Source organism: Podarcis pityusensis (assembly GCF_964106645.2).
Source record: "Podarcis pityusensis genome assembly, chromosome: 2".
Classification (NCBI taxonomy): Eukaryota; Metazoa; Chordata; class Lepidosauria; order Squamata; family Lacertidae; genus Podarcis; species Podarcis pityusensis.
The window spans coordinates 57,690,333-57,708,763 of record NC_138029.1 but is presented as its reverse complement, the minus strand read 5'-3'; the positions used below and the strand labels follow the sequence as shown (position 1 = coordinate 57,708,763).

Here is an 18,431-nt window from a genome sequence, read left to right as displayed (position 1 = left end):
GTCTGACCTCAACTAGCAGAGGGTTTTATGAAATTGGGCCCACAGTACTGAATGCATACTTCTTGGGGATCTGAGCCATGCAATTTGAGCCACGGGAAACCAGTAACGGTGACTCCCCCAAAGACCTCCAGCAGACATGGAAGGGGTCCAGCAGACCCTGAGGCTTCCCAGTCTCAAGTTGCTAAGGGCCTTGTACATTAATACAAGAACCTTGAACGTGGCCTGGTGGCATCATTATCAGTCTAGCCACAGTATCCTGGAATAGCTGGAACCTCTGGACCAAACCCAAGGGTAGCCCCACATAGAAAGCATTGCAGTAATCAAGATTTGAGATTGCCAAAGAATGAATTTAGGGTCCAATTGGACACAGTAAACATGTGGGAATATAGCAAGTAAGCCGTGTTACTTATTGAAAAGACAGAAACAAACTGAAGCTCTTCTGTTTAACCAAATCCATGACGACAAGAAGTAGAAACGAGAGACCATTAAGTGGATTACTCATCACAAGGATTCGGTGTTTGTAAGATTGTTCTATCAAAATGGGGATTTGGTTGCTGTGTTCTAGTCATATGAATTTAGAACAGGACTTCCGGAAGACTTGTTGGAATTCCTGTGGGTGTCAGCAGGTCTTCTTCTGCAGTTGTGATGGCTGGACTGGTTGGCAATTCAGCCTACATTGGGGTGGTTAAACTGTGGCCCTCCAGATATTAACAGACGACAGCTACCATGACCCCTAACCTTTGGTCATACTGGTTGGAGCTGATAGAAGTTGGAGTCCAACAATATCTGGAGGAACTCAAGTTAGCCACTCCTTTCTGACACAGAGGTCTCTAGTGCCAATGAGCACTGACTAATAACAGGATGCACGACTTCTAGAGAGATTGTGTCCAGAGTTTTGGGGACTGAGCCCTCTGTCAAAAGACTCTTCACTGGAGAGCCATTCCTAGCATGCAGACTGCATGGATGTCTCTAGGTGCTGATGACAGAACTTTGTGGCTTCCAGGATCTTTCACACAGGTGGCTATCAAGCTGTTTCCCCTTCTTTTACAGCCCAAGGTAGTGATATTTTCAAGCAAACAGCTGGAAATCTATGATTTAGAACCATGGAATGCCTCCATGGTAGGGGCAGGGGAAGTTGGACATCCTTTAATAGACGTTTAATGCCAAAGTTTTAAAGTTATGTTAACCTCAAGTGAAAAGGATAAGCTCACTATGATTTTGTTTTGCAAGAACAATAGAAAAGCCCTCCCCACCCATGGGTGCACTCAGGTTTGTTAAGAATCCATGTTATCGTCGTGGGCCTGTTTTTCCTTAATTTTGGGAATAGTTAGAAACAACTGTTGCAGAGTTAATAAAATGCATGCTATTGTTCAGATGCATGCATTAATGAGGATGCAGCATGTTAAAATTGGCATAACTTTTTTTGAGTCTTAGTTGCATTAATCTCTACACTTACCCCAAACTCCTCCACCTCTTCTTCCTGTAAGCAAGAGCCATATACAATGAAGCATGTATTTAAAAAGAAAAGCAAAGGGGGAAAATCACAGTTGAGAGTCAGAAAGGAAGAGGATGTAGACAGGAAAAAAGAGAAATGAAAATTTCAATTAAGTAAAACAGTTCTCAAAACAGTGACACACATTTTTCAGTGGAATAGAGACAGAACTTGTTACTATGTGCAGTGAATACACAAGCACAGAGAACCAAAGGGTTGGGAGTTTAAAAGACCATGTATTTTGAAGGAAACCTCCACTTAGGTTGGCATGTGCTGTTTTTCACACATCACTCACTCCCTTTCGAACCTACAACCTGATCTCAAGGACAGTACAAATTAATGAACTATTCAATCCTGGCACTGATCATATTACAACTGAATTTTTAATATGAAGTTCCATTTTACTGGGTTACATTTTCAATGCCAATGATTACTCTGAATTGCCTAACCTCTTTGACTTAAGATATTATTGTGTTTTTCCTATTATGATACTTTATCCTGGGTGAGATGGAAAGAGCCCTAAGCTAAAAACTTCATATATTGAAATACGCCAAATGTTATTTAAAAACTTTTGTAAACCTTCACTTAAGCATTGCAATCAGCATTAATCTACATTTGTCTCATATTCACTTTCCCATGATAAATGTTAACAAACAATGAAATTAAACAAAAAACAAACATGTGAACATACACATATTGTTTCCTCCACACAAGAACACCTCCCTTCACCCAAATTTCCATTTTAAACGCCATACCTTTGTCTGAACATTACTGCAGGATCCATATTAGCAGAAGTCATTCTGATGACTTGACGAATCTCTTTGGCAATCATTCTGAGCTTCTCGAAATTTACCAAGCCATCCACCCTTGAATCATTTCCTATACAATTAAAATATGTGCAAGAAAACCTTAAGAGGGTTCACAACACTTCAGAGACTGACATGTTATTTCTCTCATATATCACAAGCCACCATCAGATGTCAAAGGTCTCAAATTCAAGTGTCGTTAAAACCACAAGAAGATGTAAGGTAGAGTATGGATGCCAGTCAAAATGCTAACTTTACCCTCACTCAGTTGTTTTTATAGTGGCAGCTGTCAGCAGAAAGAAAATGTTACAATTGGGCTGTGTTCGCTTTGATTTTCCAATGATAAAAGGGTCGGGAAGCTGATAGCAACAAGGTTATTGCCCTTTAAAAATTGGTTCTACCTCTTAATTTAGGGTGGAAAGAATTCATCTTCAACAGTTTTCAATTCTTTTCATACACAGGAGCCAATGCTAAGCCAAATATGGGTATTGTAATGGTTCTAGGGGTTGCTCGTGCGTAAACTGGTGCAAACACCTGGCTGGGTTGCCTGAGTGAACCTTTTCTGTCCGGACAGCCACTCACCCGTGGCTGTCTCAATCGCTGGCAGAATCCGTCAGTGGGCGTTTCTTAAACTTCTTCCAGCAAAGAAGCTCTTGACGCCTAGTCTCCTCCTACTCTCTCTGCGCGAAAGCCTTCTGCGCAAGGAGGGCGTAGGCAGCGGAGGACCCCTACTCTCCCCGCTGGTCCCCAGCAAGGAGTCATGGGACCGCCTCGCCGCTTCCCCCATCTGCCCCCCTTCTCCACTGGTGCTACGCTGATTCTCTTCCCCAGAAGATGGGCTGCCTCTCCCAATCCCGGGACGCTCTCTGGAATCCCTCTGGATTTTGCTCTCTCCCTCCGGCACTGATGGCAGTTCCCTGACAGGTATGTACTGTTAATTTTTTACTGTTAATTTTCATTTTTCTCATTGTTTTTGAGAGTTAGGGTGACAGATATAGGGAGGCAGGGTCCCTATACTGCAATAGCTATATAAAGTGAGGATTTTGACGTGTGTAGCTTGTTGATCGGGGTGATGTTGTACCTGCTGAATTTCCTTCTTCACTGCAGCGATTAATAGCCAAACATCTGATGTTATAATGGCATCAGGTGACTGTCAAGGTTAATATGTGGGTGACGGGGGGTCCAGTTTGCACAGAATGTGCTGGTGAAGCAGGATGTGACGGAAAAGTTTGTTTTGCTGGGCAGTTTGGGTCCCCAAGTGTTTTCATTTTCTTTTTCCCTGCCAGCAAATGGTTACCGAATGGCAGCCTCTGATTGGCCGGGGCTCCAGGTGATGGGGTTGAAAAGGAGAGGATTTGGAGAGACAGTTTGGTAGGTTGGGATAGAGGTTGGGAGAATAGGGTGGGGGATAGGGAGTGAGAGGAGAGAAAGTTGGTTCTGGGTAGAAAAATCCCCTCTGAGGAATATATCAAAAGCTAGAGAACGGAGGCTCTGAGTTTAGTGTGAAGGACAGCGTGTGGTGTCCTGTAAGGGTAATTAGGCCAGGAATTAACTAAGAGGCTGAGGTTGAGCCAGGAGAAGTAGAAGCTGTGATAATAGTCTACCAGTCAGGAGAGGAGAGATTCTTCTACAAAAAGAGAATATTCCCAAACCAGTTAAGAGGGGTGTGGTGATCCTTTGGGTCTGTTACTTGGAGTACCTCAGGAATGGTTGTCAAAGGGGTGTGTAACTGACAGAAAACACCACCTTGTTTAAGAACCAAAGTATTAAGCGGCATTATAATCTGAAGTATCCTATGTTTTACCCATTTTGTGTCATAAACTTCCTTTGTTAAATAAAAGCTCTCTTGTTTATTTGATCAAATCCTGCCTGAGACTCCAAATTATTAATTTTTTCCTCACACAAATCCCCCACAAGATAATCTGGGGTAGTTTGTAGGAATTGGTGGAATTGGTGTTCTGTGAGGTTGGTGCATTATATTTAAGTGAGGGCAGGCTAACGGCGCCAGGGGGGAAAGTGCCATTGCGCCGTCGCACAGGACCCAGCAGGACTGAACTTGCTGCTCACTGAGTGATGTCAGCTGTTTGACACATAGGCATGGTTTAAGCAAAAGGGCATTATGGGCAAATATTGACCTGCAAACTGAAGGTTTCCCACCCCTGAATTCAATCAAACACATCTACCCACCACCACTCTCTGTATTTACTTTGCTACCATCTGGTTTTAAATTGTCATGACCAAGAACCTGACATCTCTCATATTAATAACATGCTGTCAATTGGTGTTATGTTAATTTGGCCAAGGTTTCAGTGACTCCTAGAGGACAGATTCTGTTGGATGCTTGCTACTAGAAATAATCAGCATTATAAGCCAATAAAAAATAAGGAATTGTGGGCATTGTGTCTTTTGAGCCTCTATAATAATGAACCTATCTAGACTCTGAGATCAACAAGATCATCATCTGAGGCCCTTCTTCATTTGCCTCCTCCAAGAAGTCCAGGGGTGGCAACATGAGAATGGGACTTTTCTGCAGTGGTTCCCCATTTGTGAAATGCTCTCCCTCTGCTTACAGTTTTCTATGTGCACCATAGTATATTTAATCTTAGCCCTAATCATGTCCTCTTTGGCAGCAAACCTCAGATCCCTTGGCGCAAACCAATGAAGTATTAATATGCAATTTAATAAGCTGGCTCATTACTTCTCTGTGGCATTACCTTCATGCATAAATGTAATATCCTTCTTGACAACAGGAAAAAGTGGAATAATTGGAGGCTGCATGCTCTGACTGCTAAGGATGTTGCGATACTTTGCCATGTTTCTAGATGGATCAAAAAGGTCTTGAAGATCTCGTAGGTGCTTTTCATACTTGCTTGGTAACTTTTCCCATGTACCCCTAAGTCGGGCTACTGGTGCCAGATTAAGACCACTGCAAGAAATAACTCTCACATTACCAGTTATCAAATAGAAACAAAATCATACACCCTATTCAAAAGAGGATGCTCCTGACCCACATTAATATCCCAGGATATAGAAAGGAGCCTCCTCCAAACCCTAAACAAAAATATTGTGATACGAGTGAAATAGTGTGGATAAAAGAATGCTTTCTGAAGTGAAGGTTTCCATGAGGTTGGGTACAAAGTATGCTAGCTTGTCCACATGAAAAATTAGTTGCCTGATTATCTGCAACCTGGTTAATAAATTTTATCAATAATATTATATTACTGCCATTAAAGATGTTAATTGTACATTTAACTAAAATGCATGAAGAGTCCATGTCTATAAACAACACATTTCCACCTAATAACCCCAAAGAGTCATAAGTACATTTTAAAGTTTTTCCCCCCAGTAAACTTCTATCAGTATGTTATGACATACCTATTAAGTTACCAAGCACATCCCAGATCTGACAATAACTATTCAAATTCTGATATCAAGGCTATGATCAGGTACTTCATTTTAATTCTAGTTTTCTACTACTCTGCTATCTATCAAAAGAGAATAACCTACCTTATAACAGCAAACATAGAGTTGAAATTCTTGCACTCTCGACAATGGAGAGCAATTTTTATGAAATGTTTTACAATCTTCATCCTTTTAAGCTGGTTTGGCTCTGATAAAATTTCTGTGGCAACCCAAAATGTCTCTTGATTCATAACATCCTCAAACTGTTTTAGATTAGCATTCCCCGCTTTAGATTCAAGTTTATATAGTTCATCAATATATTCAGTAGGTTCAATGTTCCGAAATAACTCAAAGTCTCTCATTGATAGCTGGGTAGCTACCTCAATGGTGCTCAGCTGTAAAAGGGAAATCTGGCTCTCTCTAAGCAATTCTTGAGCATCTTCATCTGAGCATAGAGTCTCAGTTTCCATATTATTTTTCAAGTAATACCTAAAAAGCATTGTTAGAGAAACAAACATTAAATGTATTTTAATACAAATGCAGAAAAGTACCAACATAGCTAAACATAGCTTCCCTGCAGTAGCAGAGGGCCTTGTTGCACCTCCCTGCAGCAGCAGAGGGTGCCACCCTACCTCCCCGCCATGGTGGAGGGTGTGCCACACGTCCCCGCAGCAGCAGAGGGCCTTTATAAGGCTCCCCGTGGTGGTGGAGGGCCTTAAAATGTAAGGAATTCAGTAGGGCTTGCTTGCGAGTAGACACGCATTTGCTTGCACTGCTTACCAAAAAACACCTTCCCCATCATTCCCACATAGTACCCAAACTCCCATTTCAGCATAAAGGTAGCCAGCTAAATCTTCTCCCCTCCATTACCCCCCCCACACACAAATACACAGAAGGGCCCCCCAAAAGCCCTCATCCTAGCAATCTCTCCCTTTTTATCAAGGTGAAGGAGGGAGGGCAAGCAAGCAAAAAGACAGTCTCCTTGAAATAATAATTTAACAAAACCTTCCTTTTTAATATGGAGGAAAGCTATTTAGGGGGAACCAACAAACATAAACACCACCAGAAAATAAAAATAAAAACTCTTTCCCCTCTTTTTTCACTGGTGGGGGCGATTGCGTTCTTTGTTTACTTTGCCGCTGGATCTTTGATTTTCTAGCTGTGTGAGGTTCATCCTGAATTGTTAGCAGGCTCTGCATAAGTAGCTGAACTGGTAAGAAGACAATAAGCCTTCACACAAACCAGCAAACTCTTTCAGTTTCACCAGTATATTTCCACTTAAAGAGTTTGCTGGTTTGTGTGAGGGCTTATTGTCATTTCTTATTGGTTAGGAGGGAGGAGGGAGAGAACAAACAAAGGAGACAAGGTGCCTGCAATTTATCTGAAAAGTATCTGTACGGGACGCAGGTGGCGCTGTGGGTTAAACCACAGAGCCTAGGACTTGTTGATCATAAGGTCGGCGGTTCGAATCCCTGCGATGGGGTGAGCTCCCATTGCTCGGTCCCAGCTCCTGCCAACCTAGCAGTTCGAAAGCACCTCAAAGTACAAGTAGATCAATAGGTACCGCTCTGGCGGGAAGGTAAACAGCATTTCCGTGCGCTGCTCTGGTTCGCCAGAAGCAACTTAGTCATGCTGGCCACACGACCCAGAAATTGTACACCAGCTCCCTCGGCCAATAAAGCGAGATGAGCACCGCAACCCCAGAGTCGGTCACGACTGGACCTAATGGTCAGGGTCCCTTTACCTTTTCTCTGTAAAGTATTGGTTCAGCTGGGCTACCCCCTGGGAAGCTGTTAAGTTCCATCTTTTGTTCACCGGTATATTGCCTTGTTGAAACACTTATCACAATGTTATTTCAATACTGGTATTCAACAATATGGCGATTTATCACACAGCCCTAGCAGGAATTAAAACCCTGGTCTCTCAACACTAATCCAACCACTATACTCCACTGGCTCTTCTAACATTAGAGAAAATAAATTTAGTGTTATGCTCATTGTAAGAGATTCCTCTTTTTATTTTATTTTTCTACAATTTTCTTACTTCTGTCCTTTACTTAAAGATGCAAGCATACCAACCTTCCATTCAGCTGAATCCGATCGGCTAACTTTGAGAACTGATCAGGAAGCCTTCTCTGTTTGATAACTCCTTCGGGACTCACAGAAACCTCACAGAGAGAATAGGTCTCTGAGCCTCCTGTCAAATTGAATTCGTGGACTGCATGGCTTACGACTTCTTTTGCTGTAGTGTCTTTGCTTATGATAATGTAACAGCTCTGTTGATCGGCTTTGAAAACTCTTATAACCTGATCTGGAATGTCTAGGTTAAAAAAATTAGAAGTATACAGTTATTCCCTTAAAATGATGTTAAGTTTTTCAAAAATTATATAGCTTTGTTTTCTGTCACAATAAATAGCTGTTTCATGTAAGCGTATGTGTAGTATTGTTTGCTGAGCAAAAACAATGAAAATTTACATTGCATGTATGTTATCTTTAAAAATATATATTATTTCTTTCTATAGCCACAAATTTATTTTTAAGGTTTTCATCCTCCCTGTGCCCACTGACCAAATAGGTAGCTCTTTGTTCTGGACCTTCAGCGTTACATAATGCTAACGTAATTTAGAAAATAACTGCACTTGACGATTGATGTGGATTATGACAAGTAGTAGGTATATCATAAATCAATGAGGCTCTAAGCTTCAAGTTTAGTTTATTGATTCATTTTTCTTATAGACAATTTACTCTTTGTGAAGCTGAATTGGTTTGGAAAATTCAGCTGATAGGGTACAAAGTGCTATATAATTTAAATGACCATGTGCTTCTTTTCTTCATGTTGCCCTGTATCACCAAAGTCAATTAACAAACTTATAAAATGGGCTTTTCAGAAGAGAGCCAGATGTGACTCAATGTCAGACAGATCTGATTTTGACATGCAGATAAAACATGGCTCGTGGTGCAGGTGGTGGTAGAGAACCACATGTGTAGAATCCCTGTTCTTGGAAAAACAAAACTAGCATAGCAAGAGAAGACAAGGACAACTCTCCTCTCTTTCCAAGGGCAAAAAAGTTTTATTTTTATTTTTTATTATTACATAGGACAAGCTGTTGTCAACCTGGTACCCTTCAAATGTTTTAGACTACAACTCCTATCAACTGGGGATGATAGGAGTTGTAGTCCACAAAATCTGGAGGACAACAGGCTGGCAAAGGTTGGCATAGGGCAACATTGAAATCTGCTATCTTCCACCTGCAATCTGAAATGGTACAGTATGAGAAAGACTCAACCACATGTTTTGGCTGCATGTCTGAATCAGACAGTTACACAAGTAATTAGTTCCCAACAGCTGGCATTCAAATTTGCTATAAAAGCACAAGCCCTATAAATTCATCCTCTTTCTCCCTCTTGTTTGAAGTGTTCAACAAAAGCAGTATTTCTGAATCATTCTAATGATTTGAACTCAGTAGTATTTACATCCTTTTAATATCTATATGAAGCCGTTGGGAGAGATCATCAGGGGGTTTGGGCTGGGTGTTCATCAGTATGCAGATGACACCCAGCTCTACCTCTCCTTTAAATCAGAACCAGTGAAGGCGGTGAAGGTCCTGTGTGAGTGCCTGGAGGCTGTTGGAGGATGGATGGCGGCTAACAGATTGAGGTTGAATCCTGACAAGACAGAAGTACTGTTTTTGGAGGACAGGGGACGGGCGGGTGTGGGGGATTCCCTGGTCCTGAATGGGGTAACTGTGCCCCTGAAGGACCAGGTGTGCAGCCTGGGAGTCATTTTGGACTCACAGCTGTCCATGGAGGCACAGGTTAATTCTGTGTCCAGGGCAGCTGTCTACCAGCTCCACCTGGTACGCAGGCTAAGACCCTACCTGCCCGCGGACTAGCTTGCCAGAGTGGTGCATGCTCTAGTTATCTCCCGCTTGGACTACTGCAATGCGCTCTACGTGGGGCTACCTTTGAAGGTGACCCGGAAACTGCAATTAATCCAGAATGCGGCAGCTAGACTGGTGACTGGGAGTGGCTGCCGGGACCACATAACACCGGTTCTGAGAGATCTGCATTGGCTCCCAGTACATTTCCGAGCACAATTCAAAGTGTTGGTGCTGACCTTTAAAGCCCTAAACGGCCTCGGTCCTGTATACCTGAAGGAGCGTCTCCACCCCCATCGTTCAGCCCGGACACTGAGATCCAGCGCCGAGGGCCTTCTGGCGGTTCCCTCATTGCGAGAAGTAAGGTTACAGGGAACCAGGCAGAGGGCCTTCTCGGTAGTGGCGCCTGCCCTGTGGAACGCCCTCCCAGCAGATGTCAAAGCAATAAACAACTATTTTACTTTTAAAAGACAACTGAAGGCAGCCCTCTTTAGGGAAGTTTTTAATGTCTGATGCTGTACTGTTTTTAATATTCAGTTGGAAGCCGCCCAGAGTGGCTGGGGAAACCCAGCCAGATGGGCGGGGTATAAATAATAAATTTATTATTATTATTATTATTATTATTATTATTATTATTATTATTACATCCAAGAAGGCATGTATAGGATTGTGCTATAATTGTACTTTCACCACCCTAAAACTACCTTACTATAAGATAGCAAGTCCTGTAACCTTTTGCAACTGCCCCCCCCTCCAAAACAACAAAACAAAACAAAACAAAACAAAACACCAAGGCTGAAAAACAGGAGTATAACTGCTACACCTTCTTCATTCCAAAGATACCTTAAGAAGGTGAAATTTTGAGTCTCCTAGGTCCTAGTCCAGCAATCTTACCACTAAGTCACAATGGTTCTAATGGAGTTATTTCCATTTGCCTAACAGCAAAGATAGCATGGACAGGCATGGAGAACTTTTTTCAAAAAATCTGCAACAGTCACCCTTCCTCCACACAATTTTTGCACCTCCATGTAGGCCACGTACTTCATGTACTTTTGGTACTCCATTGAATTAATCTCTGTCCTGCATAGATGCATTTCTCAAAACGTGACTGTCATGACAAGGTAGGTATTTTATAGGAAAGTGCCATTATATTTATGAGAAACTTTAGGAACAAAAGTCAGCCATCTCTAACCCTCAAAGGAGCAATAATTTAGAGTATGTTGCAAGCTAATACTTGCACAGCGATCAAAGAATTATTACATAGTCTGACTCACACATATGTTGAAAGATTAGACACTGAAAGATTATAGACACTGAAACAAAACAGGTTCAGCTATACTTCTGAAAAATGGCTTCACCACTTTGACTGCTTAGAAAAATGTTACTATTTAAAGCAGAATTTCAAAAATACATTTTTTAAGAAAACATAACACATTATAAAATCATCAGGTTGCCAGTGATTGGAATACTTACAGTAAAAACCAACCGCTGCAGGATAAAAAGAAGGGGGGAAAGTCAGGATCCAGACTTTACACTGACATCATTAGTCACACACTGTATATGTGTGGATATGAAAACAAGTTACTTTGATTTTCCTCTTATTAAAAACTGTATACCAATAATCTGATTCCTTGTTACATCTGAGAAATATTAGCTAATCACAGCTAACATAATTGAAAAGAAATCTCTTCAAGTGTAAACAGAAGTTGCTACATAAACTGTTACATAAACATAAAGTTATGCCACAATGTGTTGTCAGAGTGCATAATTAAGCTAAAAATGTGATCTGTATAAAAACAAAGAAGAGTTTTTCTTGTTTTGTTTCTAAGAGGCCTAGGTGTGATTTAGATTACTGCAGTGAAAAGATGTGATGGTAAAAGACGCACACTAAGTTTTGTAAAGAGATTGACACAGTAAGGAACGAAGAGGTGTTTAGGTCAGCAATGATCATGGGTCAATAGCATCTGGATATGCACACTGCCAATTAATTAACTTTGATAGGTGGAATCCAGTTGATATTTCTCCACTGATAGAAAGTACTATTGGTACCTATCTGAAGAGCGGTTTCCCACTGGAACTGCAAGGTCATCAGGCTGGGCAACATCTCCCCCTGGTAGTTGAAGGCAGGATAAAACTTTTGGGAAGCACGCAGCTCCCATAATCCAGTTTGTGGACTTGCTTAGTTGTAAGCAAAAATTACAAAAGGTAAATTTGGTGGCTTCGTCAATAGCACCTCATTTGTGTCAAAAAAGGTACCTCTGGGATGATATACTTGCTGGTAGCATAAAAAGTTGGGGGGCATTGTCTTCCAACTTCTTAAAACACTTCAAATGGTATATGGTTTAAATTGTAGTAGCTATGAAAGCATGATGATAAATGCATTAACGTGCCCCATTAGAAACAAATCTGTACTGTGTAAAGCACTAATGAGCACAGGAAGCCTCAGTGAATATAGAAACCTATTGTTTTCTTCTTTGTTCTTTTCATTTATTCTTTTAACACTGCTTGACACATATCTAGAATAATCTGGCAAACCCAAATTGTATAGATGTGTCAGGTGGCATAGCAGGGCTGTGTGGTGGAGCCATCATCCTGACAGTGGCATTGCTGCTGCTGCTGCTGCTGCTACTTACAGGAACAGTGTAGAGGAGGGGCAGAGTAGTGACGAGGTTGGGGCTACGTAGGTGTTTAGATGGGAATGCTGGATTTTGTGCACCCACAGAACCCTCCCTGCTGCCCCACCCTTACTGCTCTTCCGCCCCAACCCACACTGGTAAGCAGCAGCAGCAACACAGCTTTCAGAAGGCTGGCTCGAAAATACTAACCCAGCAGCTCCTGAGGTGTGCATCAGAGTCACAAATTCTGGCAACTGCATTTAACCTGCCTCCATAAGTAGCCAACCACGTATTGGATTGTCAATGCTGATTTACAAAAACATGGTGGGAAACATAGCGGATAACAACTGAGGGTCTTTTTACCTGAAGGGTTAGAAAAATCCAACATGCTGGTTGTAGGCTGCAAGAGATCAGGACTGCTGGACGAGAGTGTGCCAGGAATAGGCATAATTGCCAAACTGTGTCTGCACTGCCTTGTCCCCACAATGCTGTCGTCCTGTGACTGGCTTACACTACCATCACTGCAAGGAAGTTTTAGAAGGTGTCAGTGTTTAAATGAAACAAAAGCATAGTTGTTCTACACAAATGAAGCAAAACAAGGTATAATTTTCACTGACAATGGAAGCATGAGATCTTAAAGCATGAGACCTGCTCTTCTTGTTGTTTACAGGCTGCTGTGTCTCTAAGGCTCAAGGTAAAACTGAACTGCTTACCGAAACCTCCTTTCAGAGTATGCACTGCACATCCATAGATTTAAGAGTGCAGGGCTGCTGATGCAGAAGATTCTTTATCTTGGAAGCAGTTACAGCACTTGTACTAGTGCCCCTTCTAGCCTACTAACACTTCTCTTTCTCTGCAGCATCTGATTAGCTGATGCATATTACCTCCATGAAGGTCAAGAAGATGGCTATACTGTTGGTTTGTGTTTCTCCTATGCAGACTGATGAGCTTCAGGGCCTTGGTCTGTCCTTTACTAGCCTCCTGTTTTGCTTCCTCAGGAAGTGAATAAAAACTGAAGTCCTCTCATCTCACAAGGAACTCCTTGTAAAAAGGGAGGGTGCCTTTTGGCCCACTGTGTTTTATTTGGCTCATTTCCATAATAAGGAAATTCACTTACAGTGCACAGATTCTCTCATAAGTTCTTTACTGCCTTCACAAGGCTCTGAAGAATCAATAGGCTTCAGAGTGAATGTCAGAATTCTGCAAGATGGTGCCTATTCCACCAGCTCTGCTGAGAGACTGGCTTACTTTAGTCTTCCTCAGTGATGGACTGAATGGGGAACAATAAACTGAGGCTGAATCCTGATAAGATGGAAGTGCTGTGAGTGAGTGGTTCCTGTGTCTTTGAATAAGATGAAAGGCCTGTTCTGAGAGGGACTGCACTCTCAAACAGATTCATAACCTGGGAATACTCCTGGACTCGTTAGAGATCTTACTAGAGTCTGAAGTTGTTTCTTTGGTTAGGATTGCTTATGCTGAGCTTAGGCTGATTTACCAGCTATGACTATCCTTGGTCCATGAACTGATATAGTTGTCCATGATCTGGTGGTCTGCCTTCTGTACTACTATAATGTGATATATATGGGGCTATCCTTGAAGATGGTTCAGAGGCTGCAACTAGTACAGAATGAAATTGCTAAGCTGGTAAGTGGGGCAGCCTGATGGGACCATAGGTCTTGAGTCCTGAAGCTGCTGGCTGCCAGTGAGCTACTGGGCCTAATTCAATGTATAAGTATTAGCATACAAAACCCTAAGTGGCTTAGAACCCAAGTTCCTAAAAGAGCATCTTCCCCTATATCACCCACCTCAGACTGTACCATCAGCAGGTGAGACTTTGTTGGTGCTGCCATTGGGGGCTGCCCAGTTGGCACTGACTCATGACAAGGCCTCCGCAGTGGTTTTTCCCCATTTGCAAAATGCCCTCTCTGATGAGGTGCATCTGTCCCCCTCATTATTATTTCCATTATTTTTAAGTTTTATCTTTAGTTTTTGTAAATTAAGAAACAATGAACCATAATAACAACACGGTAACAGTAGCAACATGAGAGCAGCGAGTACAAAAGTAAAAGATAAGTTGTGTTCAGCACAGGTTCGTCCCAGTAATCATATTCTGAAAGGTCCAGTTTCAGCTAAGATGTTTTTAATGATATTGTAAGTAACATGTTTGGTGACTGGGCTCCTTTGGGAGGAAGAATGTGACATATATTGACTAAATTAAATAAATAAATAAAAACTGAAAGACCGTAACAAAAGTCAATATGGCTCTGCGTAAGGGGAAGTCTATGCATATTCCCATACGTGTGACTACGAAGCAGAGGCACAAGAGAGAAAACTATCTCATAAACTGTGGTTTTACACTTACTTTTTTTGGTTCAAAAAGGTGCCAAAACCAAGGTCAATACATGGGATGTGCTACCAGGTAATAAAAGTATGTTTCCAGTAGGACAAGTGAGTTTTTCATCCTATTTCTGCCTGTGTTTTTTTTATTATTATTATTATTCTGTCAGTCACAATCCATTAATAGAGCAATGGAAAATAACTGAGGTCAAGAAACACCAAGCCACAGAGAGTAACTATTCACAGACTGATGTGCAAAAAGCTATAGAGAATGACTGCTGTTAGAAAAACTGTAGGTCTTAGCACTGTCTGTAACTGATGGAGCTTTCTTTAGCAGCTCTATCTGACTTTCTAGTAATAGACTACTTCTTTTGAAACACAGAATGCTTATTTAACTTGGTTTACAAAATGTTCCAGATACTAACAAAAAATAACAAGGAATAATGCAAGTAATAAAATTTAGATGGTTGGAAATTTTCCTAAACAAGAAAGACAAAAGGGATGTCGATGAAGGGATGCACAATCTAGTTCACAAATCAGCAATCGTCTTAATATTATTGTTAGTGGGATTTCAACATATCTGGCAAACTAAACTCCAACTATTCCTGGGTGTGCTAGAGGACAGGTTAGCTGACTAAGCCGTCGGTACTTTAGATGAAGAAACACTAGGTTTGATTTGCTGTGCACACACCCCTTGGAAGCACAGCCAAAGAGGCCAAATAATGGACATAAGTTTGTTTCCAGGGAGGAAAAGAATGTAGTGAGGCTGGGGGATCATGGCTGCTAGATGGCTGGTGACTACTGTTGAGCAGTGATTATCAAGATGAATAGCAAATTTATACAATTTATACTTAGCAAAAAAAAAAAAAAAGACTGTATGCAAATAAAGGGAGATTAAACAACAAGAGAGAAATAAGCAATGACTACTTTGCTTTTGCTTTTCAGAAATCAGAGAGAGTGAGAAGGAATTGGAAGCTCTGGGGCAGTTTTAAAATTATAAATATACTCGAATCCAGCCAACAGATATTCTCCATTCACTAATAGTGGAAGAGCCTTCCGGCAAAAGGCTATTGGAATGTACTCAAAAGCTTAGCCTAGGAATTGGGCACAGAGAAGGAAACAGCCCTTTTGCCGAAATGCCTTTGGTGCTGAAATGAACAGAAAAGACTTTTACTTGTGGAGCTTTGGATTAGGCAGCATAGATCAAGGCATATACCACTTGCCTTCCCTAGTGCACCACAAGTAAAAGAGAGGAATTGTCACAGCCTGCAGCTTTAAAGGAAGGAAACTGCATTTCCACCAACAGAGAGCTAATATAGTCTTTTCTTGTCTAGTTATAGAAAGGGTTGTAGAAAAATCCTAGTTTATGAGAAAGTATTTTATCATACCTGAACAATTTCGGAGGTAAGATGCTGAATCGCGTCTTGTCTAAAATTTTCTTTATTCTGTTTCTTCCACCAGACACAGTGTTTGCTTTTATTTTCTTGTTTCCTTTCTCACGTGGAAACATCTGTTCCACATCTCCAGGAATATCTGGGATGGAATAGCGATTATTTTTCTTTTCTGCAATTTTTGGAATATGAGGAACTCCATTCTTCTCCTGCCCTATCCTGCTAAGCAGCTCTTTGAAGACTGTAGAAAAGAAAGTCAAAATGTTACACATTCATTCACCCAGTATTATTATTATTTATTAGGATTAGGATTATGCTAAATCCTAAAAAGGAACATTTTAAAATGTGTTCCATTTTATTATAATTTTGCTTTTAATGATCCAAATCTGCAGCAAATGGCCAAAATCCTAAAGCGTATATATTACCTTGAGAGAGCACAGCTTAAGATGCACAAAAATAAAAGAGTACATTAGGATTCAAAACTCTATAGAAGCTTTGGTATGGGTCAAAGTCTTTTTTTTTAAGTTGTTTTATTGAAAACATAAATTTTCAATAGAGAAATATTATTTTAGTAGAAAAATGAAGTGGAGAAAAGGTGGAAAAAAGTCAAAAGAAAAGAAAAATGTGCTTGAAACTGTGGTACAATACATCATATGGTTATATAAGTAGTATGGTTATTCTAACAAGTAGAAAATTATTAACAGGTTTTATAATTTTTATAAATGCATTCCTGATATCATCATATTTCTCCATGCACAATCTACATCTAAAAGCTTTTAGACGTAGATGGGTCAATGTCAGTTTGAGGTATGTATGATGTGTAACAAATCAATGAATAGCCATCTCTAAGCTGAACCACCCGGGAGCCAGTCTGCATGTGATGCCATGCTAAAATCTAGGCCAATCTGAAGAAGAGCAAATATCCCCAGGTAAACCTGGTTTGTAATTCTGTTGACCACTAAGGCAGCCTATCATATTTAGACAGAACCTGACCTTAGCTCCTCTGCTCTTTGCCCTTCCTTGTCTATTCCCCTGACTTAAGTAGCAAGGTTTCTTGCTGGTTTTGGTTGCTTCAACATAGTTTTCACAATGAATTCTCATACATGACAACTTCATTTTATCCTAAAAGACTATTCAATACAGTCCTAATCCAATATCTTTCTTAAAATATATTACTTATACCTAGTAATCAAATATTGGCCAGGATCCAAAGAGGTTTGAGAAAAAAGCAAAGTCTGAACTTTCCATTCTGATTTGCAGTCTCTTGCACCTCACAGAATGCGGCTCTAGAATATTCTCAACCTTCAGGGGTGATGTTTCAAAGAGTGTGCGAGAATGTGATGCAAAAGATCCCTTGGATAGCAGCCATTATCTCCTAAAAATTATTATAGTGTGAAAACTAGAGTAAGAGCACACTACAGTAATATGAAAGATGTGGCTTAACTTATCTAAGAGGCTCCCTCTATTGTGCATCTGAGGTTGCAGAGTTAAGACTACATTCGCCATATAATTTATAGTTCAAATGCTTTTTCCCTGCTGCAAATGCTACAAGCAATTAAGTATTGATCGTTCACATTTTTACTTCTTGGACAGCTCAAGCTATGTAAAATGAAGTTGTGCTATATGACATATGTGTACATTTGAATAAGAGATTAAAATACAGCAGTAGGGTCTGGGTGGTGCTTTGGGTAATATAGAATATGGGGGAAAGAGTTAAACACAAATCCATTAAATCAGCAAATAAAACTCCTGCCAAGGACTTCAGCAGACATTCATGAATTTTCATGAGCAACAAACAAGGCAAGCACCTTGAAGCCATTACATCTGACAAAAGAAACTTGGAATCCATCAATAGATGGATCTGTCTATCTACATAGCTGCACAATTAAAAAAATAAACTTAGACCAATTCATTTTGTAAAAACATCTCATATATCTCATCTCACTATTGTTTCTACTCATTCAGGAGGTGTCAATATTTCACTGATTAGTCCTTCCCAGAGCAATTTCCAGCACCATATCCCATGCTACTGGGAAGGATACCCTGACTTACAGGAGTAGGTTTTCCAAAGGCTGCAACAGAGGGGGCAGGAAGGACACAATGATCACATCAACTATATTTCGCTATTACAATTTTTTCCCTTGAAGGTGGCTTGCACGTGACACATTTTGACTTCTATGTTGATATCAAACATATGAAAAGCATACAGTGGTACCCTGGGTTACAGACGCTTCAGGTTACAGACTCCGCTAACCCAGAAATAGTACCTCGGGTTAAGAACTTTACCTAAGGATGAGAATAAAAATTGCATGCCGGCGGCACAGCGACAGCAGGAGGCCCCATTAGCTAAAGTGGTACCTCGGGTTAAGAACAGTTTCAGGTTAAGAATGGACGTCCAGAACGAATTAAGTTTTTAACCCGAGGTACCACTGTACTTGGATAAAGATTGTGACAAAATAGAAGGGGAGAGGAGGAAGAATCAGGTCCAAAAGAAGCGGAAGTAATAGTTAC

General features: G+C 40.8%; 1 protein-coding gene across 8 annotated transcripts in view; it reads right to left on the bottom strand.

Moving 5' to 3' along the window:
* RAPGEF6 (Rap guanine nucleotide exchange factor 6) overlaps positions 1 to 18,431 on the bottom strand; it is a 140,611-nt gene that overhangs the window by 29,643 nt on the left and 92,537 nt on the right. For 4 of the 8 annotated variants that reach the window (XM_080997077.1, XM_080997081.1, XM_080997082.1 and 1 more), the window contains 8 exons: positions 15,918 to 16,161; positions 12,556 to 12,713; positions 11,051 to 11,065; positions 7,779 to 8,019; positions 5,806 to 6,189; positions 5,013 to 5,224; positions 2,248 to 2,371; positions 1,457 to 1,480 (listed from right to left, as the gene is read on the bottom strand). In XM_080997077.1, the coding sequence (XP_080853203.1) occupies positions 1,457 to 1,480; positions 2,248 to 2,371; positions 5,013 to 5,224; positions 5,806 to 6,189; positions 7,779 to 8,019; positions 11,051 to 11,065; positions 12,556 to 12,713; positions 15,918 to 16,161 (1,402 nt within the window). The remainder of the gene's footprint in view (positions 1 to 1,456; positions 1,481 to 2,247; positions 2,372 to 5,012; positions 5,225 to 5,805; positions 6,190 to 7,778; positions 8,020 to 11,050; positions 11,066 to 12,555; positions 12,714 to 15,917; positions 16,162 to 18,431) is intronic. The other 4 variants (XM_080997084.1, XM_080997080.1, XM_080997078.1 and 1 more) reach the window with 3 other exon arrangements.